Source organism: Lampris incognitus, chromosome 6, assembly GCF_029633865.1.
Source record: "Lampris incognitus isolate fLamInc1 chromosome 6, fLamInc1.hap2, whole genome shotgun sequence".
NCBI lineage: Eukaryota > Metazoa > Chordata > Actinopteri > Lampriformes > Lampridae > Lampris > Lampris incognitus.
This window is the reverse complement of record NC_079216.1, coordinates 18,141,505-18,169,374: the sequence shown is the minus strand read 5'-3', so window position 1 is coordinate 18,169,374 and position 27,870 is coordinate 18,141,505. Positions and strand designations below refer to the sequence as shown.

Here is a 27,870-nt window from a genome sequence, read left to right as displayed (position 1 = left end):
GCGGACTGGCTCACAGCCACTTCAAGTCATTACACCAGCAGAACTCACTGAAGCCGTTTCAAACGTCTTCTGGGTTCCTTTCATGAGATGACCCCCTTCTCAGCAGGGTCTACTGACTGAGACGAGGTCAGGAAGGTTTCACTCACTACAGTGGAAAATGTTTGTGTGTGTGTGTATGTGTGTGTGTTGGCTATGATGTGTGTCATTCTCTTTCTCTCTCTCTCTCTCAATGTGGGCAAACATCCTGGCATGTTAGCAGGTCATTAATGTTTTCTATCTTTTTATTTTCTTTGAAATTTTCCCCCTTTTTCTCCCAGATTGTATCCGGCCAAGTACTCCACTTGTCCGAGCCATCCCAGGTCGCTGCTCCACCCCCTCTGCCGATCCGGGGAGGGCTGCAGACTACCACACGCCTCCTCCAATACATGTGGAGTTGCCAGCCGCTTCTTTTCACCTGACAGTGAGGAGTTTCACCAGAGGGACGTAGCGTGTGAGAGGATCACACTAAACCCCCCAGTCCCCGACCGACCAGAGGAGGTGTTAGTGCAGCAACCAGGACACATACCCACATCCGGCTTCCCGCTCGCAGACACGGCCAATTGCGTCTGTAGGGATGCCCAACCAAGCTGGAGGTAACACGGGGATTCGAACCACCAATCCCCCATGTTGGTAGGCAATGGAATAGACCGCTACACCACCCGGGCGCCCAATATTTCCTATCTTAACAGCAAACATCCATAACAGGTATAATTAAAGTCCTGTTTGATCTCCTCATTTGGGCGTACAGATGAAATTAGAAAAGGACAAACTAATTTTAATTGGTACTGCTCAGTCCCACACACCCTGCTGTGTACTCTGGCATGGAGTGAACTATACACACACACACACACACACACACACATATATATATATATATATATATATATATATATATTCCTTATTGACCAGTTGATTTATAAAGGGGCTCTTAGTCTTTGTTGTTGAGATGTGCTGTGCAGTTTTTGCAGAAAACATTAACCATGTCATTATCTCACTCTGAGAGAGAGAGAGAGACAGAGAGAGAGAGAGAGAGAGAGAGAGAGACAGAGACAGAGATACAGAGAGAGAGAGCACGAGGTATCAAATATAGGTCTCTGTCTTCACCTCCTCAGGTGAAGAAGTCTTTGGAGATGGCCTCCACAAAGTTGGGAGCAGACATGAGAATGCCGATGGTGCAAAGGATGGTGAAGAGGGAGAACGCCATCAGGCAGAGGCGGTCGATCACTGCGGCCGCAAACTTCCACTCGCTGCTCACCGTCTCCTCCTCGTCCTGCCCGCGGAAGCGCCTGGCCATGTAACGCACCTCCTCCAGGATCTTGGTCAGGTCCGACTCGAGCGCTGAGCTCACCACGCATCCTCCGACCCTCAGCCCGCCACCGGCTGCTGACCCGCCCCCCAAACAGGGCATCCTGGCCCCGCGAAGCAGCATCTCCTCATCCCCAGCACCTCCCACCATTCTGGAACACAGGAGCTCACTTTCGGCAGAGGAGGCGAAGCCCACGTAGAGCATGTTGCCATTGGTTACCTGCTGGTGGTGCTGCAGCGCCCCCTGGTTGGTGGTGAGCTCCACACTGGACAGGCTGCCGCACGGCTGCTTGGCAGCGTTGCGGCACACCAGGCGCGGCCCCGTCTCTCCGGGCCGCTTCATCCTCAGGAACCAGGCACACCAGTTCAGCAGAACCACACGAGTCTGAAACATTTAGGAGACACGTACAATCAGTGGAGACTGAGTGTGTGTGTGTGTGTGTGTGTGTGTGTGTGTGTGTGTGTGTGTGTGCAGATCTGTGTATGTGCATGTGTGTTCATGTATGTGTGAGAAAAAGATGGCAATGGGGTGAAAATATGCATGTGTGTGTTTGTTTTGTGTGTCTGTATGCCTGCGTATGTGCGCATGTGCACATGTATATTTTATGAGGACAAATTTGAGTTTTTAACCATAAAAGTGAGGACATGTTGGCTGGCACTCACTTCTTTAAGGGTCTATTTTAGGATTAGGACTTGGGTTTAAGGTTAAGTTAGAACTAAGATTAGGTTAAGGTAAGGCTTAAGGTTAGGCATGTAGTTCTGATGGTTAAGGTTAGGGTTAAGGGCTAGTGAATGAATGTAGTCAATGAGGGATCCTAGCAATAATGAAAGTATAAGAATGTGTGTGTGTTTGTGTGTGGCGTGTGTGTGTGTGGGGGGGGTTTGGAAACAGAGCATAGACAAAATGTAGTTTCCAGTCCCATCAGTCCAGTAGAGGTCAGCAAAGAGAGTCACCCCTGTAGTCACGTATTTAAATATTAAACACTGAGAAGATTTACTCATCCGTAATATCAGTCCATTTTTAATTCTCTGTCCAGTAGACGAGCCGAATTATTTTGAATTTTCTCTTCTTTTTTTTTTTTTTTACAGGCCTTTGGAGACTTACATAAATGATAAAATCAGAGACTTCAAAATGCACGCAACAACAAATTGTCAGTTCACATATCACTGACATGTCAAACAATTATTAGTAAAGAGGTCAAGGGTCACAGCTTAACTACCTTGACAATAGAACAAATACCTAATAGCAATAAATAACTGCATAGTTATTCTTGATGATGTGACAGGCAGATAGAAAAACCATGGATGATACAAGTAACAGCGATAAAGAGATAGAGTTATAATGGAAATTAGAGGAATGACAGGGAGAGAGACTGAATGATCATGGATGACAAAGAATTGAAAGAGATCCATTTGGAATTATATTGGGGAGCACTAGTGAGCACTACATGGAGTCAAAGGGTTTTTCCAGGGCCCCTCTCCATGCTAGAAATAATTCAGTCACTCGCTTAACATTTAGTTTGACTTGCCGGTCTTTCTTCATAATTTTCCAAACAAAACCAAAAGCTGAAAGGGGAAAGAAGCAGGATAAAGCCCCAAATGAGACTGATGGTCAACCACTTGTGGAGCTAGCTGAGCAGGCCGCAGCAGCCTCGGAGTCGCGTAACGAGCCTGACACAGAGTCCACAAACATCCTCTCTGCAAAACAATGTATGAGCAAGACGATGACCGACCGATTTGACGATGTAGTGGCATCTCTGGCATCTACCCGGGCCAGTGGTGGCGAAAGGGTATGGCCTGGATGGGCTACAACCAAGAATTGTGTTAGCCCCACTTTAGCTCCACCATGGAACAACCAAGAAAATTACCAAGCAGAATTAGCCAACCCAGCGCCTCCACATTAGCCTGGCATTGCCAGACCAACTCGCAAACGCAAAGGGAAACTCATTTTCGATCTCCAAGCAATGTTACCAATGGCTGCAGACCAAATGCCGCTATTACAGTGATGACATCATTTTCGTAAACAGAACGGACACACATTCGGATAAATTAGCTTGCTAGCTAGCGCCATTGACATTTATTGTAAGTTCTATCACTCGCAACATGAATGAGCTGAAATAGCATGAATAGTACTGTCTAAACTCAGTAGTAGTAGTAGTGACCGTCCATGTCCGTTGCGCTCGATGTAATTTTGCGTGTGAAAAAAGGAGCGTGCAATCATCTAACCCATAGTCGCCTAATGCGTGGTATTTCTAGCTGTTGGGAGGGGGTGCTATTCTATTGTGTATCTATTCACATTGAAATTCTGACATTGATTTGAGCCCCGCCACTGTATGGCTTAACCCCACCGTAATTTAGGCAAAAAAAAAAAAAAATACTCTGCCGCCTCCACTGACCCATGCATCTTAGGTAAGTCTCGGTAACTGAGTAAAGGGGCTGGAAAATGCTAGCTCTGACTATGACTGCCGCCTCTCGCCCGCTGAGCAGACATGTGCAAAAATGCAGTCGGACAACGATGCACTTCACATGAAAGTAATCGACCTCGAGGCGGCAGAATATTAAAATCGTTGGCCTAGCTGAGGAGATCGAGAACGGACTTCTTGACGAAGTTTATCCCTGGACTGCTAATAGACCCCTTATCGTGTGATGTAAAAGCTGCGTTGTAAGCAAGATGCGCGCGCAGAACGTGTGGCAAACATGGTCGAGAAACAACGTGCGTACCTGTGAAGCTCACAGATGAAAACGTATAAAACTTAACATTAAACGGAGAAAAGTTGAGAAAGCGGAAATCTCAGGATATGTTGAAGGTCTAAGCAAGGAAGACACAAAGCATTACGAGTTGAAACTCACGCCAAGCCCTGGAGAAAAACTTCCCGATCCGTTTATGCTGCTGAAGCTCAGTGGACAAGTGATATCACGAAGTTGCCAAACATCGGCTGGAGGGATGTGACTGAACACCTCATGGACACACCAAGTATATTTACCAAAGAATCAATGGTGGCATACAAGTCTTTAGAAGCATGCAGCTACTTTGTTGGTGGACATGTCCAAGACTGCTGTTACCTTCAGTTATTGAAGGAAAACAAGTTTTGCTTCATCAAATCAAAGGTAAGCCCTCATAGTTTAATTGTTTGTACAGTTGAATTGTTTGTATTCAACAAAAGTTGAGTCATTTCCACAGTTATGAGCTCGAGGCTGGAGTCAAATTATGACCCCAAACACCATGACACAAGAAAGCTGATGGAATCATCGTCAAACTTGAGGAAGGATAGACATTAACACAAACTTTGACACAAGACTCGTGGGCTTTTTGCCTCACAATCTGAGCACGCACATCTGGCGCATGTAAATAAGGGAACACGTCTAGTTCTCCAACCTGCTGGAAGTGGATCAATCACATCGTCTGGGAAGGCAGATCACCTTTTGGAAATGATGAATCGATTCATCATTTCCAGACCAAGGAGAAAACATTACAACTGGCCCAGTTTCCGCTGCGCTACAAAGGCAAAGCGATTCGCTTCTTTCCCAACTACCCGGCGGAGGTAATTAAGCAAGGGATCAGGCTACTGATGTTGTCCGAAAGCGACTCTGGGAGGCTGGCGTGAGGAACGGTTTCATCTACCCGGCACGGCTGCGTGTCACCCATGGCACCTCCGACAAGGTGTTTTCTTCCCCGCGGGATGCTGATGCTTTTGCAGGGACTTTGGTTTGAACATTAATTACCCATTCATCGACATGGCATATTTTAATATGTGATTTTCATTTTGTAATCACTCAAACTGGGACATTTCATGACCTTTTTTTGTTTTTGTTCACAATCATTTGTCCACATTATTGGAGAGAGAGCAGAGAGGCCCTTGTGTCAATTTAGCTGCCATTAAGTTGTTCATATATGGTCCGGCAACCCCTATGTATATATGTATGTATGTATGTATGTATGTATGTATGTATGTATGTATGTATGTATGTATGTATGTATGTATGTATGTATGTATGTATGTATGTATGTATGTATGTATGTATGTGGGGCTTTCACTTTCACTTTGTTTGGGAAAGTGGGATGGGAGGAGGGGGGGTAATGTTCTTATTGTTCTTTGTTTTTGTCAAGAGCTCTCTGTACCAATCCACTAATGTGTCAATCTGCTCCTCACCATAGACAACAACATCTTCTGGCCATGCATCATGACAGAACACTGAAAAGGACCTGATGACCTCTGATCCCATTGAATGTCCCTTCTCCGTAACATTCATTAGCAGGTTTTCAAATCTTCTCTCTAGTTCTTTAACAGTAATATCAATGATTTTATCAATGACTGCATTCAGATCATTTGTGAATGTGGCATGGCTTTGGGGGCCCTTAATTTCGACATTTCGGAAAGTTATGACACTGGGGTGGCAGCACGGTGGCACAGTGGTAAGCGCGGTCACCTCACAGCAAGAAGGTCCTGGGTTCGAGCCCGGGGGTAGTCCAAACTTGGGGGTCATCCCGGGTCATCCTCTGTGTGGAGTTTGCATGTTCTCCCCGTGTCTGCGTGGGTTTCCTCTGGGGGCTCTGGCCCAGATGGTTTTGGCAATGAACTGTACAAAAAATATTCTGGGAAGAGGGCGTCCGAGGAGGGTGGCAGTCTATTCTGTTGCCTACCAACATGGGGATCGCTGGTTCGAATCCCCATGATGTCTCTGGCTTGGTTGGGCATCCCTACAGACACAATTCGCCATGTCTGCGGGTGGGAAGCCAGATGTGGGTATGTGTCCTGGTCGCTGCACTAGCACCTCCTACGGTCAGTCGGGGCGCCTGTTTGGGGGGGGGGGGGATAGCGTGATCCTCCCATGCGCTATGTCCCCCTAGCGAAACTCCTCACGGTCCAAAAAGTAGACTAATTTAGTCTTATCCTTGTATGAGTTACAGTACAAAAAACACCACTTAGCATCTCTTTGTCCGCATTCTGTTTTGTGGAACTTAACATACCGAGCACCGAAGAAGCTGATCCACTTTTCAGAGGTGACAGATCGGGGTTTGGGGATGTTAAGCTTTCTAAATGAAGGTTTTCTGTAAGTAGTGTCACAGTTTATATCAATTTCCATTATGCCTAACTGTTTTGTGGAATACTCTCCCAGGTTATCGATCTTGAAATTGATTGTGCCCAAGTGCCCCATTTCCAATTTACCGCCATTTAGAACTACCAACGGATCTGACATCTTAACAATTTTCTCTGCATTTGACATGCATCACCTCCAATCGCCAACTCCCACCCTTCCTCCGGCACAATGGCCCAGTGGTTAGCACTGTTGCTTCACAGCAAAAAGTTCCTAGGTTTGTCTTTATGCATGCTCAATAATCCAAGTAAGAAAATCAAAGAAGGTTGAATCAGTTCATCTGGATACAACGTTTATATTGACAGAATCGTTTCATCACTCATCTAAGTGACCTCTTCCATCTCAAATGAGTGCAGGTATCCCCACCCTTATAAACAATACAGTGGTGTAATGGCCGAAACCAACGACAGGTGTCATATGCAAATTACCGTGACCATTAACTAGAGTTTCAATGGCTGTGTGTACTACCACAGAGGATTTGGGAATGTTTGCAACCACAGCATTGTAAGATGGTGACAGATGTACTCTTATATAATATAGTGTACAAGGTTTGGTTGTGCTAGTGAAACCAAAAGGAAAAAACAATGCCAAAAAAAACCCAAACTTCATTATATAATTTCTTCAAACGACCCCAACTAACAGAATCTTCACATTCTGAATCCGAAGCCGTCATCGATGAGCGATGTTTGACAACTACAGCTTCAATGTCAAGTGAGGTCGTAACACCAGCAGAGCAAGCTAACGGTACTACCGCAGGTCCTGCTGCTGTGCCTTCTCCTTTGCTCCAGCAGCCGGCTGCCCTATCAAACATTTAACCTGTTTGCTAATAACTCATACTCCATCCATCATCCATTTTGATCAAATTTGCTTTGTCCTCAATAGATTTTCATTTTTTAACGTCAGAAGACTAATGAACATAATGTACTATAGGTATAGGAAGGATTCTAAGGTGTCTGTTCTTTGCTTAGATGCAGAGAAGCCATTTGATTAGGTGGAATGGGCCTATATGGTGAAGGTATTGGTGGAATTTGGGTTTGGTAGCCAATTTGTCTCATGGATTACAAAACTGTATGCTCACCCATCTTCCTTCATCCTCACAAACCAAGAAAGAGCAGCGTTGTTCTTATTACATCGTGGGACACGCCAGGGCTGTCCTCTCTTGGGAGGGAGAGATCCCTCCTCTGTTGCTCTCCCTGAGGTTTCTAAAGAATTTTTTTTTTTTTGGGAGTTGTTCCTTATCCGATGCAAGGGTCTCAGGACAGGATGTTGTGTTCCTGTAAAGCTCCCTGAGGCAAATTCTAATTTGTGATGTTGGGCTATACAAATAAAACTGACTTGATTTATCCCATCAGCCTGTTACACTTTGCAGTTGCTATTAAGCCCCTCACCATTAGTATTAGGAATCACCCTTCTATTGAATCCATCTGATTGGGGAATGTGGATCATCACATTTCCCTATACACGGATAATGTCTTCCTATCACAACCTGAAAAGTCTGCTCCCGTTTTGTAAGGTCATTTGGTGAAGTTTCAGGATATGCAATTAATTGGCAGAAGAGCGAATTTATGTCACTGGATGCTGACCTTAACACTGAATTTCTGCACAATCTCCCTTTCAAAATTACGGATAAACTGAAGTATCTTGGAGTAGTTCTGCCAAAAGACCCTAAACTAATTTTTAAGATGGACTTTCTTGAAAAATTGGAAAAACTGAGGGGGGACATTGAAAAATGGAGGACCCTTCCTCTTTCTATGGTGGGCCATATAAATGCCATCAAAATGGTCTCTCTGCCAAGATTCTTGTTTCGCTTTCAAAATCTACCCTTTTTTTTGACAAAGACCTTTTTCAAAGCATTACACTCATTAGTTATGCCTTTTGTCTGGGGTTTTAAAGCTCACAGAATATCAAAAACTCATTTACATAAACCAAGAGAGATGGGTGGACTAGGACTACCGTACTTCCAGCATTATTACTGGGCAGCGAATGTGAGGAAGGTTACAGAATGGAAGTATCCAGAGACTCCCTCTTGGGTTGCCATAAAGAGTGATGTCAAAAACAGCTCTCTTCCAGCACTCCTTTCCCAGTACCCAGATCCCCTGCAAATACTAAGGTGGATAACTTAATCACATTGAAATGCTTGAAAATATGGCAGAAAATTAAGGACGGCAGATTACCAGACACGTCTATTCATACCCCCAGTATATTGCAATCATGCATTCCCTCCATCCATCTCAGATGCATCTTTTGACAGTTGGAGGCTAAAAGGTACAGTCACTATGAAAGATTTGTGTATTAACAAGCAATTTGCCTCATTTACTCAATTAAAAAACAAGTTCTCTCTTCCAATACTTACAGATTAGGAATTATGTTTGTCAGTGTGTGCCTAACTTTGAGTCTCTCCCTGATGGAGGAATTATTTATAAGCGTTTGTTGGGCCCACCTGAATCCAAAAAATTGGTCTCAGACTTTGTAAATATATTTTCTGAACAAGTGAATTATGCTAAACTCTCTCTAAGAAGTGCCCGGGAGGAGGAACTGGGTATACAGATTGGGGAGGAGGGCCTTAACAGGACTTGATCTTGTTCTATTTAATGCTAGGCATCAATTAATCCAATTCAAGGTGATGCACAGGCTTCATTATTCAAAAACTACATTGCACAGAATCTTTCCTACCATTTCCTCTCTAGGTGACTGATGTAAATCTGCAGAAGGCTCTCTGACCCACCTTTTCTGGACATGCCCAAAACTGTATCATTTTTGGTGTGACATACTCAAGTGGTTCTCTGACATGTACGGCTGTGTGTTTGAACCTGATCCAAAGATTGCACTATTTGGGTTTTCTCTTTCCCTACTAAACCACAGTGCCTCCGTGCAAAGCACTATTATGTATGGAATGGTAATCACAAAGTAATTTCAAGGCTCTGGAAGTAAGATACTGTGCCTCAGACCTGGTTAACTGATCTCACTGGTATATTCCATATGGAGAAAGTTCGATATGCATGATGGCCACTCTTAATAAATGTTCTGCTATACGGCAGCCATTTCTGGATCACCTTGCTCAGTACGACGCTGAACCTGACCAGCAACAAAATACATAGTGTGCTGTCCACCTCTCTTATTGAGTGCCAAGACATATGTGTGCAGCAGTTTAAGTCATTATTTTCCTTAAATACTTCCCTTAAATATGCCATTTCTTTTCTGTCCTTTGTTTCTAATTTGTTCGTGTTGTTTTGTTTTTTTTGATATGGGTTTCTGTTTTCTGTACTCTGCAGTGTAAAATCCCAATAAAAATATTGTAAAGAAAAAAAAAACGAGAGAGGGATAAAATGATAGTGGACAGTATAGTGGATAATACTAATAATATATATATATATATATATATATATATGCATGTGTATGTGTATGTGTGTGTGTATATATATATATATATATATATATATGTGTGTGTGTGTGTGTGTGTGTGTGTGTGTGTGTGTATGGTGTATGTGTATATATATATATATATACACTACCGTTCAAAAGTTTGGGATCACCCAAACAATTTCGTGTTTTCCATGAAAAGTCACACTTATTCACCACCATATGTTGTGAAATGAATAGAAAATAGAGTCAAGACATTGACAAGGTTAGAAATAATGATTTTTATTTGAAATAAGATTTTTTTTACATCAAACTTTGCTTTCGTTAAAGAATCCTCCATTTGCAGCAATTACAGCATTGCAGACCTTTGGCATTCTAGCTGTTAATTTGTTGAGGTAATCTGGAGAAATTGCACCCCACGCTTCCAGAAGCAGCTCCCACAAGTTGGATTGGTTGGATGGGCACTTCTTTGAGCAGATTGAGTTTCTGGAGCATCACATTTGTGGGGTCAATTAAACGCTCAAAATGGCCAGAAAAAGAGAACTTTCATCTGAAACTCGACAGTCTATTCTTGTTCTTAGAAATGAAGGCTATTCCATGCGAGAAATTGCTAAGAAATTGAAGATTTCCTACACCGGTGTGTACTACTCCCTTCAGAGGACAGCACAAACAGGCTCTAACAGGTACTATTTAATGAAGATGCCAGTTGGGGACCTGTGAGGCGTCTGTTTCTCAAACTAGAGACTCTAATGTACTTATCTTCTTGCTCAGTTGTGCAACGCGGCCTCCCACTTCTTTTTCTACTCTGGTTAGAGCCTGTTTGTGCTGTCCTCTGAAGGGAGTAGTACACACCGGTGTAGGAAATCTTCAATTTCTTAGCAATTTCTCGCATGGAATAGCCTTCATTTCTAAGAACAAGAATAGACTGTCGACTTTCAGATGAAAGTTCTCTTTTTCTGGCCATTTTGAGCATTTAATTGACCCCACAAATGTGATGCTCCAGAAACTCAATCTGCTCAAAGAAGTGCCCATCCAACCAATCCAACTTGTGGGAGCTGCTTCTGGAAGCGTGGGGTGCAATTTCTCCAGATTACCTCAACAAATTAACAGCTAGAATGCCAAAGGTCTGCAATGCTGTAATTGCTGCAAATGGAGGATTCTTTGACGAAAGCAAAGTTTGATGTAAAAAAAATCTTATTTCAAATACAAATCATTATTTCTAACCTTGTCAATGTCCTGACTCTATTTTCTATTCATTTCACACCATATGGTGGTGAATAAGTGTGACTTTTCATGGAAAACACAAAATTGTTTGGGTGATCCCAAACTTTTGAACGGTAGTGTATATATATATATATATATATATATATATATATATATATATATATATATATATATATATATATATATTGTGAATGATGTAGCAGGGACAGTGGCAGGGACAGACAGAATGATCAAGGATTACAGAGACGTATTAGCACAGGCAGAAGACTGTTGAATATATTTGATAGGTTGCAGGTTCGTAACTAATCAATATTCTCAGGTAAGGAGAGTTTTTGATTAAAAAAAAGAAAAAAAAGGGCAATATAGTTTTAAGTTCATACACAGCCTCGTCCTCGGCTCCTGACAACTTCACCGTCACAGCTGACCAGTCATCCCACCCCTTCACTTTCCCCTCTCCCTCTGCCAACCTCACTGGGCACATTTACATTCTCCATACGCTGCGGACTGGGGCATCCACCTTCCTCCTTCTGACCCTGAAAGGCTACACACACGCGCGCACACACACACACGTGCACGTATGCACACACACATTTTCATGCTAAAGTCCTGACACATTCACATTAACACATATGTATGTATGTATGTGTATGTATATATATATATGTGTGTGTGTGTGTATATATATATATGTGTGTGTGTGTGTGTATATACATACACACACATATACATATACGCATACACACACAAACACACACACACACACAGCTGAACCAAGAGAAGTCTGACCTTCAGAAAGGGTCTCACCCTGCTTGAGTTATTCATACTGTGTTCTGTGGGCTTGTGAGGGAGGCATCTGGTCTGAGAATAATAATGACCAAATGTTGAAAACAGTTTTCTGAAGTTAAAGTTATGACTTCTGCAACCTTTTGCCATAAAATACTGAAAATATAACTACAGCCGTTCAGCTGCCACCAAGGGAAAACAGGCTCCATTCAGGCTGATGAAGGTCTGCAGTTGGACGACGGCCACTTGGTTAGACTCAGAAATCATACTGGACCCCGTGCAGAGAAATCGACAACCCTTCAACAGCGAGAATAAGGGGGAAAGAACGAGAGTTCGGTAGGGAGAGGAGGACGAATGTGGCAGTAGCTCACCCATTTTGGCATCTTGCCCCCATCTGGGTCGTGATGGTGGTACTGCAGAACCAGCACCGTGGCGATGACTGACAGGCCAACGATGACCATGGTGGTGGCAAAGTACTGGGCTGGAACACAAATCAGTTAGTGACAGAGTGACAAACTTCACTTTTTACAGGTCTCTCAATGACAGAACAGACACAAATTTTAGAAAAACTGTAAAAAAGAAGGGGGGTTAGAAACCCATGTTGGCTAAGAAGAGACAAGAAAAACAGTGAGTGAAGTAGAACTAACAGAGGATTCCTAAGAGAGAAGAAAAGTGTGCTATATGAGAGAGAGAGAAATAAAAATATTCTGCCAATGAAGAAGGGTTAGCTTCTCAGTGTCCTAACAAGGAAACCTTGCAAATGTTGAAAGTTGTACAACCGAGGAAGCCATTTTAAAAAGCTGCCAATTTCCGGGTAGTATAGCAGTCTATTCTGTTGCCTACCAACACGGGGATCGCCGGTTCGAATCCCCGTGTTACCTCCGGCTTGGTCGGGCGTCCCTACAGACACAACTGGTTGTGTCTGCGGGTGGGAAGCCGGATGTGGGTATGTGTCCTGGTTGCTGCACTAGCGCCTCCTCTGGTCAGTCGGGGTGCCTGTTCGGAGGGGGGGACTGGGGGGAATAGTGTGATCTTCCCACGTGCTACGTCCCCCTGGCGAAACTCCTCACTGTCAGGTGAAAAGAAGCGGCTGGCGACTCCACATGTATCAGAGGAGGCATGTGGTAGTCTACAGCCCTCCCCGGCTCGGCAGAAGGGGTAGAGCAGCGACCGTGATGGCTCGGAAAATAGGGTAATTGGCCAAGAACAATCGGGGAGAAAAAGGGGGAACCCCCCCCAAAAAAGAAAAAGCAGCCAATTGGCATAGCTCTCTTTAAACCTGAAAACCTTCCAGATATCAGAGAGCCGGAGGTCCCTGGAAAAGTCCTGTGGAGGTCTTGTGGAGGTGAGGCCCGTACCAGCAGGGGGCCTCAGTGATGGACAGTACATCTAATCCTATGTTTTGACTTCCATCTCCCGTCCGTCCCTCCCATCTCTTAGCGGAGCCACAGCAGAATTAAAACATCGGTGGCACTTCGTGACCCGGCCTGTGCTACTGTGTACATTATCGGGCTCTTAGTTTCTGGCGTCAAGCTGTAAAGATCTGTGGCGGACGGGAGACGTGCGCGGATCAAGGAGACAGATTTACAGATTGCTATCTATTAATGAAAAGATCTGACAGATTATTCAGTGCCTCGTGTCCTCGATGAACTCTCTGTATATTCCCGGCCTCACAAGACTGAGCGTTACAACAAGATGAGTCACAGCGAAGAGAGAGATGGGCAGAGAGACAAAAAGACCCGGACAGACAGGACGGGGAAAGATAGACAGAGAGCAATGCAGAGAAGGAGAAAGATGCGGATTTTCAGGGTGACAGAAGCAGACAGGCAGATAAATAGAGGGAGACAGACTAAGATTTAAAAGGAGGGAGTCAGCTGTAAATATTCAGTCCCTGAACTATGTCATCCTGATGGTAAATGGGCTGACAGGTGTCAGGACTGAATAATTCATCTTACCAACCCCCCTCGTCCCACAACAGCACCACCAATGATGAGCTTTGACCCCACTGGCACCCACCAATCATGTGCACTATCAGCACTGATGTACTCTAGACTGGGATGTCCTATCGATTGTTAACTGTACACCCAACCGCAGTTAAGGGATAGTGTTGAGGAGTGTTCTTTATGCACACCTTAGTTAACACAGGCTAAGATAATGGGTTTGGGATGCTCCGAGGATAAAGGTAGTCAGTATTGAGCCTTCAAGAGGTGTTATGAATATCCATCCATCCATTATCTGAACCGCTTATCCTGTTCTCAGGGTTGTGGGATGCTGGAGCCTATTTCCAGCAGTCATTGGGCAGCAGGCAGGGAGACACCCTGGACAGGTTGCCAGGCCATCACAGGGCCGACACACACACACACACACACACACACACACACACACACACACACACACACACACACACACACACACACACACACACACACGCATTCATACCTAGGGACAATTTAGTACGGCCGGCTCACCTGACCTGCATGTCTTTGGACTGTGGGAGGAAACCAGAGCACTTGGAGGAAACCCACGCAGACACGGGGAGAACATGCAAACTCCACACAGAGGATGACCCGGGATGACCCACCAAGGTTTGACTACCCCGGGGCTCGAACCCAGGACCTTCTTGCTGTGAGGTGACTGCACTAACCACTGCGCCACCGTGCCGCCTGTTATAAATATAACTCTACTAAACTTAAATGACGGAACAGCCAGCTTTGTAACCCCAATGGCATGATTGCACACATATAGCGTGCGCACACACACACATGCACACACGCACGCACGTACGCACGCACGCACGCACGCACACACACACACACACACAAACACTTGTTTGTGTGTGTGTTGTAGGGCTAATACTCCATTAGCAACCATAACACTGAGCAGTCTTCTGTGTGTCTTGAAAAGCTGCTGAAATTGTGTACACTAGTGAGGTCATCGGTGGACATGTGGAAAATTACCTTCTGGTTTGCCGATAGGCTGCATTGTGTAAGAAAATGTGAATAATGTTACATACAACTGTATTAGAAACCAGAAGACCATTTGAAAGCTACCTACAGCTGTATAATGTAGTGTTGTTCTGTTAGCGTTGTTAGCCAGTGATGTCACCGGTGACCACAATTTCGGCGGTTTAGCAGAGACTCACAGATACAGGTTACATCGATTTACATATTAGCTGTCTGAGATGTTCGTCTGTATCATGGTTGTGTGGTCCGGGTCATCAAGGCATTGGCATTTCTGCTCACCTGCACCCCATTACCTGATTGCCCCTGCCTTGCTCACCTGTTCTCCATTCCCCGATTGGCATTTCTGTTCCTGCCCTGCCCTGTCTGCATTTGGGTCCTCAATTCCTGCCCCCGGCATGACAGTGTTTTTAACACATACTCCAGATTATAGTTTAAGACTATTAAATCATATCTAATCTACTTGTAAATGCTGACCAGAGAACAGACAGACAGCAATAGAGAAATACAGTGATGTAGTGTTATAGATTTTCAGATAGAGCAAGAGTGAGGTATGGATCTGTATAGATGTATAATTATATATGAATCTGCAGAGTTTATGATGGGGGGTAGAGGCTTACCCACCAATGAGAGGAACAGAATCAGAGGTGGCCGGCATGATCTCAGCAACCAACAACATGAAGACTGTCAGAGAGAGCAGCACCGTGATACCTGGAGAAAGAGAGACAAACAGAGGGACAGAAAAAATGATAAGGAGAGACAGACAGCGAATGTTAGTTAGACAGAACTGAAGCATCAACTTCTATTAAAACTATTACGGGGCTCTGCATGATCTGATATCGGCATGTCGGATGTGTTCCCACGACATCATAATTAATTTTCTCCAGGACCATCATTGCAATGGATCAACCACGTTGTGATGACGTGCCTTTGTGACACAGGGAAAAAGTCCGGAAATGCTAAGCTAACATAACCTAACCCTAACCTTAACCTAACACTTACCTTAGAGAGCCACTTTATTTTGTCATTGTATGGTTATAATGAGTTTGTCTTCTGCATTTAACCCATCCCATTGTATAGGAGCAGTGGGCAGCTGCAGCACCCAGGGACCAACTCCAGTTCTTCTTTCCATTGCCTTGCTCAGGGACACAGATAGTACTATTAACCCTAACATGCATGTCTTTTTGATGGTGGGAGGAAACCAGCGCACCCAGAGGAAACCATGTAGACATGGGGAGAACATGCAAACTCCACACAGAAAGGACCTGGGACGGCCTGGGGTTCGAACCCAGGACCTTCTTGCTGTGAGGCAACAGCGCTAATCACTGGGCAACAGAGCTTACCCTAACCTAAGCCGATAGCTAACCTTAACCTAATCGGTAGCTAACCCACGCTAACCCACAACCTAGTACCACCCTGAGTTGCAAAGGCATGACATCACAACAGCATGATTGGTCAGTTGCAATGATGGTCGTGGAGCAACATTATTATGATGTCGTAGGAACAACACCAACACAGCGACATCAGAGACACCCCGGGGCTCCTTGGGGATTCAGGCCTCCAGCTGTTCCCAGTCTGTTGCCTTAGTGAGCGAGGCTTTCTCTGCTCGTTTAAAATTCCTGTAGGATCATCAGCAGCACAGAGGCCCCATGGGCAAAACTCAGTTTAATTTTACATTCTAGTCTTTGAACTAAAACTTTTGTCCAAAATGAATTACAATGAGAGCAACAATGGAAGAAGCCTCACTTTCAACATCATCAACTTAACAAACAACCAGTGGTGGTAAGGGATGTCAAACGTCAGAGCCGCAGTACCAAGAAAATAGATGAAAGACGTATTCCAGTGTCACTGGGATGATCGTGGACGACAGGAAAATGACAGGGAGAGAGAGTGAATGATGAAAGATGGAAAAAAAGATTTCAAAGGCAGCTTAAAAAAAAAAGAAAACTTTAAGGAGAGAGAATATACTCTCAACAAAAGAAAAGATTTGGTTGTTTCTCTTGAGACAACTCTTGAGTCACAAATCTGCAGGTCGTCCTTGGCATCTCCTGACATCTGATGAGAGACATGAATCCTGCAGTCTGTCGAGAGGATGATCCAACACTGCATCAAAAACCTACAAGTCCACACACACTGTAGTGAGTAGATGTGTTAACTATTTAACAGGCTTCCCTGTTCCTGGCTCGGGGGGGGGGGGGGCGCAGAGGTGGGATGGGGGTGGTAAGGCAGGAAGCCAGCTAGGGACTGACTCACTGCTAATGAACCAACCGGATCGATAAAACTGGCTGACGCAAGGAGTATATTAACACACATTCACCTCAGTACACTCACCTGAATATCACACACACACACACACACACACACACACACACAGAGCAGATGCAAAGAGAGGAGGAAGAAAACAGTATAGAAGAGAAAAGAGAAGAGAAAACAAGAGAGAAAAGAAGAGAAAAGAAGAGAAAAGAGAGAAGAGAAAACAAGAGAAGAGAAAAGAGAAGAGAAAAGAAAAGAGAGAAGAGAAAACGAGCGATGAGAAAAGAGAAGAGAAAAGAGAGAAGAGAAAAGAAGAGAAAAAAGAGAAGAGAGAAGAGGAGAAAAGAAGAGAAAAGAGAAAAGAAAAGAAGCGAGAAGAGAAAAGAAGAGAAGAGAAGAGTGATGTTTGTTGTGTGTGACGCCATCTCTGGTAGAAAAGTGTCTAAAGTAATGCGGGCAGATTTGATGTGCCTGTATCCAGATGTTTTATGGTCACCAGGTATCGACTCAAAGCCATCACTCATCACAGAACTTGGCAGAGCAGACAACTGCAAATGGCACAGTTAGCTAAACTACCCAGCTGAACTATCTCAAACACTGACATATTGTTTATATCATGCATCATCGGCATCATCAGCATCATGATAACAAAGAATTATTAATATGAACCAAATTCTTTGAATTATAAATAGCAGTTACTGCCCATTGAGGCTGAAAAACAGGTCACTGCTCACTCCTAGAAAATTAAAGCTTTTAACTCCAACACACACTACGGGCTGATATAATATAGGCTATAAAATGATGCTGTTGAAGTTCAAGTTGGTACAGACCAGAATCATTTCTAGGATATCAGCCATAACTGCAGTCCTAGTGCTACCAATTTTTGAGTGTTAATTCTTTTTTCTTTGCATGTTTTAGGAAAAAAAAATCTACCACCTCCTAATTTCTTGCTTACTTGCAAACCTTTCCAAATAATTTGATGATCTTAGTTAGGTATATAGATACGATTTCTTAACACAATTTTTAATTATCTTTTTTCCTACGTTAAAAAGGTACATGCACGTTCTTGTGTTTAAGTTGAATGTCCCACCAATACAGATTCCTACTATGTGAGAACTTGGCTGTCAGTAAACCCAAACTTGACATGAGTCGTATAACGTATGACCTTTCTGATCCCATCAACTCTGCATTTTATACCCGAGTACATGACCGGAATAGAATAGATCCCACCGGACTCCTAACACTCAGACACATCATTTTTAACCTTATGTATCATCAGATGGAAAAGTGACAGTCCAGAAAGCAGAGAAGGATTAAATCAATATAAAACTCACTGCTATCCTTTGGGAAATTCAGACACTGGATCTGTGACGCAATATCAGAATTTCCTCATGACATTATGGGATTAAGGAGTTTGCCGAGTGATAGCTTGGAGAAAGGACAAGCAGTAACAGACTCAACATCTCAACCGTAGAGGGAAATAGTGCTGAGCTGTGTTAAGATGAACCCAACCCCAGCTCCATTGGCCTTACCTTCACCCTGTCCCACCACAACACAGCCCACCACCAGCACGCACACACACACACACACACACACGGTCCAGCCCTCACCCAGTGAGATCTTCTCCCCAGAGTCGGCAGGCAGCAGGAAGACCAGCAGGGCCAGCGTGGAGATGAGGACGCAGGGGATCAGGAGATTGAGGCCATAGTAGAGCGTGCGTCTCCTCATGACCACCGTGAAAGTTACATCGGGATATGGCTCCTTACAGCAGTCATAGAAGCGCTCGTTCCTCCGCCCGGGGACCTCTACACAGATGACAACAAGACGCCAACATCAGGGAATTTTGGTATTGGCAGTCACTGAATTTAGTTGGGTCACTTTTGTTTTTTGTCCCGTTTTTTAGGGGGGATATTGAGATGTTCTGACAAGCGCCTTGGAGTTTTATTTTCCATGCATACTTGAAATTTCTTTGACCTCATTTTTTAGTGTTAAATCACATGTAGGTCAACGTCACACAGCTCTGTGGGGAGAGCAAGAGACCACACTGCCAGGGTTGAGGGCTCCATTCCATGTGTAGCTCAATATGTCGAGCATATTGCTGTTGCTTCCACCCTTGATCTCCTTAATAAGTGTTTGATTGTGAGGATTTGAAGCTTTTTCCACTGTTGGTCTCACTGTGCGTAATTCTGGGTAACAGCATCGACTAATGGACTAGAATGTAAATGTCAATATAAAACCTCATGGTTCTATTTTCTCTTCCCCTTCCAAGAGCAAACTGACATTATGGCAAATTGCTCAGTAACAGCTATAAAGAACAGACACTGTAGTACATTGCTCAGTACACTGGTTTTAATCTTCCATACAATTATAGAAGGGGCATGACCGTGCACACACAGAGAGAGAAATGAAAAACGTTTTCAATTAAGTGCAGTGTGCATGGCCCATTGGTATTGGTGATGTCTCTGGGTGGAGGCTTTTTACATTCTATACTGCCTCCTACTTTCCTCCTTTGAAGAGAAATTGAAAGAAAGAGGTGCATTTGATCCACAGGACTGAGGTAGGTGTCCTGAATGATTACTAGACAGACAAGGGAAACAATGGATATCTGACTTATAACTGACTTTCCATTGATGTATGGACTAACATCCATAGGACTGTTCCTTTTCCCCTGTATGTGATGTCCTGTTTCTCTGTGGCACTATGTTAGTCTATTGACGGTCCTGTTGTCCCCGTGCCACATGTGTCAGTATGTACTGTGGCACCATGTTAATCAGTTAGAAATTCTGCTGTTTTTGTGCGTCCTCTCTTCATTAGAGAAACTTCTACCTACTTTTGCCTTGGAGATGTTTGTGTCGTGACAATGTCAAAGCAGAAAAAGAAATTGGGCCGAGGTTCGCCCATGCAAATGTCACTCATTGGTCACGCTTTATTGCGTGATCTAACATTTGCAAATGCTCAGTTGTGTAAGAGATGCCCACGGGCATGCAAGGCAGCGTTTCACAATCCCTTCAGGTTCACAGAGCAGCAGGCAATGTCTGTCAGCCTGCCAGTCGCCCTCCAGGGACCAAACACACTAAACAACAGCAGGAGGCTTTAATTACCAGCGGAGGAACTCTGAATGGGAGGTTTGTTATGTAAAACTTCTTCTGTCCCTAAACAGCCAGATGTCTCTAGATGCCTCAGAGCCATCAGACTGCTCTCAGTTCTTTGGTTGGAGATGGAGGCTTGGAACCGACCATGGCCAAAGGCCTTGTTCAACTGTTTGATATCCATGTCATTTGAGTTTCAGCCTTTTAGATGATTCTGTTATCCAGAGAGGCTTACAAAGAGTGCAACACCATATTGAGCCTCACAATCCTCAAAAACTTCCTAGATTGCTAAAGTTACACACAATTAACAGTAAGGAAATCAAAGGTCAGAGCCAAAGCATAGTGCAAATCGCTGGAATAAATATAACTGTCTAACTTAAAGGATAGGTTCACTTTTTTTAATCCAAACATCATTAATGTACTGCATGGTGTCACATGTCTCCCAGTCTAGTTCAGTCAGTTATTTTCAGAAGTCATTGTCTCCCATAGTTTCAGTCAGTCAGGCCCAGTACCTTTATCATTTTCTGTTGTCCTTCCTGTTTTATTTTGAAGTTCTCACCTGTTTTGTCATCAGTTCCTGTCCTTAGTTTTGTCCTCAGTCAAGCCTGTGTATCCCACATCTGCAGCCACTCACCTCATCAGCCACAGCTTTTAAACCATGCCCGGATCAACACTTCTTGCCAGATTATCTCGCCATGACATCTCTTCTTAATGAAGCTTGTGTTGTTTAATATTTTGCTCTTTGACCTAAGTCTGTCTTTGCCCCATGAGCGCTATCAAGCCCATGGTTAGCTTTGCTCAATTTATTACCTCTATATGCTTCGATCTCTTTACCTGTTTTGACTAATGATTTTACCTGATCCCTGCCTGTACCTTTGCTGGGATTTTTTTCCTTTTGTTATTATTCAGCTGGACTGCATCTTGCCCTTTGCTTTTGCTGCATACATTTTGAGACACAACCTGCAGCGACTTCTAATTTCATTAAACATCCACAAAGTCATCCCCTTTTGACTGCCGAGTCTGCTTTTGGGTCCTCAGTTCCTACTTATCCTACCGGTCCTAACAGGATACTCTAGCCAACTATGGGCCCAGCAGACTTTGACCAGCTAAGGGCCGCAGTGGATAAGCAGGATGTGCTGCTGGGCACCCATCAGCAGGAGATTTGCCAGGTAAATCAAAACCTTATGTTAGTTGCCGAGACTCTAAATTCTCTCACTGGTCAGTAGCATCAGCTTCAGAATGCCTCAGCCTCTGTGGTACCTAGTTCTCTTCCTCCAGCCCCAGGACCACCTTTCAGAGAACCAAGGCTTTGAGCTCCCTACTCATATAAAGGAGAACCAGGTACCTGCTGATCTTTCCTTTCCCAGTGCTCTCTGATGCTGGAACTCGTCTTTTGCCTTTCTCACAGAATGTTGGGGAACGACATTGTGGGATCCCAATGCTCCATGATGCCCCAGATACCAGGAGTTCACAGACGAGATGAGAGTTTTTGACAGCTTTTTCTGGCAGAAAAGCAGTGAGAGAAATCATGGGGCTTGGACAAGGTACACGCTCAGCTTAGGATGATTCTATTGAGTTCTGTACATTGGCAGCTTCGTGCAGGTAGGATGATCAGGCCCTTTTTGACACATTTTTGAATGATTTATCTGATCCAGTTAAGGATGAATTACTCTCACGAGAACTGCCCTGAGATCTTCCAAGCCTTATGGACCTGTCGGGTCGCATCGATGCACGCATCAGACAGAGAGTTAAAGAGAGGACTCGGGTGCATACTAGAGTAAGACCATTTAGTCCTCCTCAGGCCACTAGCCCACCTGCCAACCCCACATAGCTGGATTGAGCCTGAGTGACTCCAGAGGAGCGAAAGCACCAACAGGACATGAAGCCATGTTTTTACTGTGGTCAAATGGGTCATTATTGCCAGTCCTGCCCTTTATAGGGACACACCTACCAGTGAGTTTAGGGGACCTGGTGGGCACTGTCCAGAATCACACCCCTATCAGATGTTCCTATTTACCTGTAGTGCTCATCAGTAATAACCAGTCACATGCTCTCTGCACTCTTGTTGATTCTGGAGGTGATAGGAATCTCATCTGTTCTGTCACCGCCAAGAAGCTTGGTATTCCTGTACAAGCCCTAGATCAACTTCTCACTGCTTAATCCCTTGATGGCAGCTGTTTGAGCTCCAACACCCACAGAATGGTTCCTGTGTCATTAAGAATTTTAGGCAACCACTCGCAGGTAATCTCCTTCATATCATAAAGACTTCTCATGGCCCCATTGTTTATGGTTTCCTCTCGTTGTCTTTACACAATCCTCACATAAACTGGGCTGACATTATTTTGGGGTGGAGCCCCTTCTTCCCATCCTCATGTCTGCCATTACCCCTGTCTCTGCTTCCCCCACAGGCATCGAGGAATTCCCAGACCTTTCTAATGTGCCCTTAAGAGTATTCTGACCTTAAACCTGTGTTCAGCAAGTCTTGTGTGGTTTCTCTTCCCCCTCATAGGCCATACAACTGCGCTATAGGTCTCCTGCCAGACACCACTCCCCCTAAATGTCAACTTTACTCCCTTTCTCGTTCTGAAAGTGAACCCATGAACAAATACATTTTGGAATCACTGGCTGCTGGTATCATCCATCCCTCATGATCTCCTGCAGGAGATGGCTTTTTTGTTGTTGAAAAGAAGTACAAGTCTTTGTGTCCCTGCATCGACTACTGGGGACTTAATGATATCACTATCAAGAACCATTATCCTCTACCACTCATGTCTACAGCTTTAGAGTTACTCCAGGGAGCTCAGATTTTTAACCAATCTTGACCTGTGTAACACCTATCGCCTTGTGAGGATTAGTGAGGGGGATGAATGGAAGATGGCCTCAAACACCTCCACAGGCCACTGAGTATCTTGTGGTTCCATTTGATTTGACTAATGCCCCAGCTGTGTTTCAAGTTCTGGTCAATGATGTCCTAAGAAACTTCCTCAATGTTTTTGTTTACCTTGATGACGTTTTAAATTTTCCCACTCTCTTGAAGAGCACAGACTCCATGTCAGGCAAGTCCTCCAGTGACTACTGGAGACCAAATCCTTTGGCAAGGCAGAGAAATGTGAATTTCATAACTGTCTCATTTTTGGGTTTCATTACTTCTCTGTCCCTGTTCCCTGTTTTATTTTGAAGTTCTCCCCTGTTTTGTCATGGTAGTTCCTGGCCCTGGTTTTGTCCTCAGTCAACCCTATGTATCCCACACCTGCTGTCACTCACCTCATCAGCCACAACTTTTAAGCTGTGCCTGGATCAACAACTCCTTACCAAATTATCTCGTCAGGATTTCTCTACCTTGTGGAGCTCATCTTAATATTTTGCTCTTTGACCTAAGCTTGTCTTTGCCACACGAGTTCTGTCAAGCGGCTGGTTACCTTTGCCCGATTCATTACCTGTCTGTGCCTCGATCTCTCTCTGCCTGTTTTGACTACTGATTTTGCCTGATCCCTGCCTGTACCTTTGCTGTAAAATTTTCGTTTTGTAATTATTCAGCTGGACTGCATCTTGCCCTTTGTTTGTGTTGCCTACATTTTTAGACAAACTGCAGCGACTTCTAATTTCATTAAACATCTACAAAGTCATCCCCTTTTGTCTACTGAGTCTGCTTTTGGGTCTTCAGTTCCCATTTGTCCTACTGGCCGTAACACACAGCCTCATAATTGTTCAAACAAACTTCCCAGATTGCCTCGGGTTTTGAGAAGCTTACCATTTTGCTGAAAAGTAAATTAATCCATAAAAAGAAAGAAACCCATCATATATCTCCTTTTTGAAAATGGGAAGTTGGGTAAGAAATGTTTATATATTCTATTAAAATATAATCAAATTGGACTTTGCTCCTATTCAAAAGTATTCTAAATAAATACAAATGAAGACACGTGATTGTACTGTGATTTTCCTTTTTTCGAAAAGGAGATGATCATGATTTCTGAAGGTTAAAGATCCATCCCAATGATTGTAATTCAGTCAGATAAGTTTTATTGTAGAATATTAATGTTAGGAATGTAAATTTTTCAGCTTCAGAAACATCATTTAATTTGTTAGAAATGTTTTAGTACACTGTCTCTGAGCATAGCAATTTCTCGGGGTTGAAGAGGTGTGGCCCAGAGTTCACAAGATTCTTTACCAAGAGGTAGCTAGCTGGCTAACTGGCTTGCATGATCTTGGTAAGCAACTGTTACAAAACAGAACTGACTGACTGACTGGTGATGACAATTTATTGACTCTCCAATGAAATTAGAGTATTAAATAATGTAATTTGTTACAGGAAGCTGATTGGCTATATGTTTACATCCAGGTAGATAATTTCTCAAGAGGCTTTAGTTGTATTTTTACAACAACATCAGTTCTAACATTTTGGGTAGCGTTACATTGATAAACCCTGTGTCAAAAAATATAATAATGGAAAACATGATCACTGGACTGGATCTGTAAATGACTGGCCATTGGACTGTATCGAAACCTAATGAGAAGATCCAGCAAAAAGTTGTTTCTCAATATTGAAGCGATCAGTTAACAATTCTAAACGATGTCTGTTCAAATGAGATCTGGGTTAAAAGAAAGCAACCATATCATTGAAATGATAGATCAGTCATTTCCAGAGACTGGCTTGAGACCCACAGGTGGGTCCCAGAAGATTTTATTTGGGTTGCTAAATACATTTTCAGAATTTCTTCCAGTCTCGTATTTGAGATTTATATCTGCAGTACACATTTGAGCCACACGAGGAAGCTCGTTGGTATTTCTACCACACGGTTTCTGCCATATAAAACAGAACACAGAAATAGAATGAATGCTGCACCCGATATGTGTGTTGCACGCTCCTCTTGTACACCAGACTGGACAATGCTAGAAATGCTAAAAAGCAAGCAGACCCATTTATCACATTAACAAGGTGCAGTAAAATTAATGTGCAAAATTGGATATTTGGAGTAGGCCTAAAGAGATAATAGTCAGGAAAGTAAATAGCACATAATGGGCCGAATGAGATTTTTTTTTTGGGGGGGGGGTTTCTCCCCTTTTTCTCCCCAATTGTACCCGCCCAATTAACCCACTGTTCTGAGCCCTCCCGTTCGCTGCTCCACCCTCTCTGCTGATTCGGAGAGGGCTGCAGACACATGCCTCCTCTGATACATGTGGAGTCTGTGGAGTCGCCAGCTGCTTCTTTTCACCTGACAGTGAGGAGTTTCGCCAGGGGGACGTACAGCGTGGGAGAATCATGCTTTTTCCCCCAGTTCCCCCTCCCCCCTGAACAGGCGCCCTGACCGACCAGAGGAGGCACTAGTGCAGTGACCAGGATACATACCCACATCCGGTTTCCCACCCGCAGAAACGGCCAATTGTGTCTTTGGGGATGCCTGACCAAGCTGGAGGTAACACAGGGATTCAAACTGGCGATCGCTTTGTTGGTAGGCAACAGAATAGACCGCTACACTACCCGGACGATCCTGGCCTAATGAGATTTGACGTGAAATAGACCTGATGTAGTTAACGAATTGACTGTTGACTGTTCAAATTGATTGACTGTTTGATAACAGTAGCTGCACTTAAACACAAGCCTACTTGTTCTGATAACAGGCACAAGTATTTCAAAAAACTTTCAACAAAAAGCGTATTTTGATAGTACTGAATGTAGTGTTCTGATAATTGTACTTATATCCAACATGAAAGGCTAGCATATATTCTGTTTGTTTCACTGATGGAAGGAAAAAAACGACAGCCCATTAACTCCGCCTAAATGCACTTATTGTTTACTGTACATTACATTTACATTACAGTCATTTAGCCGATGCTTTTATCCAAAGCGACTTACAATAAGTGCATTCAACGTGGAAAATCAGGAGAACTACTAAATCAGAGGTCATAAGTGCATCTAAATAAGCATCTAAGAGCAAAACCAGTGTTAAAGTAAAAGCAAAAGAAAGAGATTATTTTTTTATGAGTGAATACAGTAAGTGCTAAGAACAACAGGTAGTACTTGAAGAGGTGAGTTTTCAACATGCGCCGAAAGATGGGCAGCGACTCTGCTGTCCTGACATCAGTGGGGAGTTCACTCCACCACTGTGGGACCAGGACAGAAAAGAGTCGTGACTGGGTCGATCAGCAGCAGGGGCCTCTGAGTGACGGGGCAACCAGGCGTCCTGAGGCAGCAGAGCGAAGTTGTCGGGCGAGGGTGCAGGGCTTGACCATGGCCTGGAGATAGGAAGGAGCTGTTCCTTTCACTGCCCTGTAGGCTAGTACCAGAGTCTTAAACTGGATGCGAGCAGCTACTGGGAGCCAGTGTAGGGACATGAGAAGGGGAGTTGTGTGGGAGAACTTAGGGCGGTTGAACACCAGACGAGCTGCAGCTTTCTGAACAAGCTCCAGAGGTCTGATGGCCGACGCCGGGGCACCACCAAGGAGGGAGTTGCCGTAGTCCAGCTGGGAGATGACCAGAGCCTGGATGAACACCTGTGCCATCTCGTCGGTGAGGAATGGGCGAATCCTCCTGATGTTATAGAGGAGAAATCTGCAGGAGCGAGCAACCGATGCAACACTTGCAGCAAACGACAGTTGGTCACCCAGGATCACACCCAGATTCCTCACAGTCTGATTTGGCATCACCACGGTGTTGTCAATGGTGATGACCAGGTCTCAGTGCGGGCAACCTTTCCCCGGGAGGAACATCAGCTCTGTCTTGTCCAGATTGAGCTTCAGGTGGTGTGTCACCATCCATTCCGAGATGTTAGTCAAGCATGCAGCAATGCGTGTCTCTACTTGTGTATCAGAGGGAGGAAAGGACAAGATCAGCTGGGTGTCATCAGCATAACAATGGTAAGAGAAGTCATGCGCGCGAATAAAAGAACCCAGGGATTTTGTGTACAGGGAGAAAAGGAGAGAACCCAGAACCGAGCCCTGTGGAATGCCTGTAGTCAGTCTGCAAGGCTCCGACACAGATCCTCTCCATGCCACCCGGTAGGAGCGACCCGTCAGGTAGGTTGCAAACATTGAGAGTGCAGAGCCTGTGACACCCAGCCCCTCGAGGGTAGAGAAGAGGAACTGGTGGTTCACTGCGTCGAACGCAGCTGACAGGTCCAGGAGTATCAGGACAGAGGAGAGAGAGTTTGCTCTCGCAGAGTGCAGCAATTCTGTCACTGCAAGGAGGGCCGTCTCTGTCGAGTGACCCACCCTGAACCCAGACTGGTTGGGGTCCAGGAGGTTGTTTTGGTGGAGGTACAAAGAAAGTTGGCTAAAGACAGCACGTTCGAAAGTTTTGGATGGAAAGGGTAGAAGGAAAACCAGTCTGTAGTTTTTGACGTCAGAGGGGTTAAGTGATGGTTTCTTGGGAAGAGGGGTGACTCTAGCAGTCTTGAAGGCAGATGGAAAGCATCCTGCCTGGAGGGAGGTGTTGATGAGGTGGGTTAGATAGGGAAGGAGTTCAGGTGCTATAGACTGAAGAAGAGGGGAGGGGACCGGGTCAAGGGAGCATGTGGTGGGGCGACTGGATGTGATGAGGTTTAGGACCTCGTCGGGGGAGAGGGGAGCGAGGTGGGATAGGGTGGGACGTGGAGAGGTGAGGGAGGGTACAGAGGGTGGGATAGAGCCAGCAGCACTAACTGGGTGGTGAGAAAAGGAGAAGAGGAGAGAGGAAATAAAAATAATGAGATAGCCTGTTAACTCTGTCTAAGTGCATTTAATTGGTCTCATTTATAAAGTATTTAACAGGTTTAAATGTTTTC

At 44.4% G+C, this 27,870-nt stretch overlaps 1 protein-coding gene across 1 annotated transcript in view; it reads right to left on the bottom strand.

Annotated features, from left to right (window-relative positions):
* Window positions 1-972: 972 nt before the first annotated feature.
* LOC130114162 (neuronal acetylcholine receptor subunit alpha-7) overlaps window positions 973-27,870 on the bottom strand; it is a 91,363-nt gene continuing 64,465 nt past the window's right edge. Inside the window, exons 7-10 of the mRNA XM_056281948.1 lie at window positions 18,632-18,826; window positions 15,393-15,479; window positions 12,180-12,289; window positions 973-1,729 (exon numbers count right to left, since the gene is read on the bottom strand). Of these exons, the coding sequence (XP_056137923.1) occupies window positions 1,148-1,729; window positions 12,180-12,289; window positions 15,393-15,479; window positions 18,632-18,826 (974 nt within the window). The 3' untranslated portion in view covers window positions 973-1,147. The remainder of the gene's footprint in view (window positions 1,730-12,179; window positions 12,290-15,392; window positions 15,480-18,631; window positions 18,827-27,870) is intronic.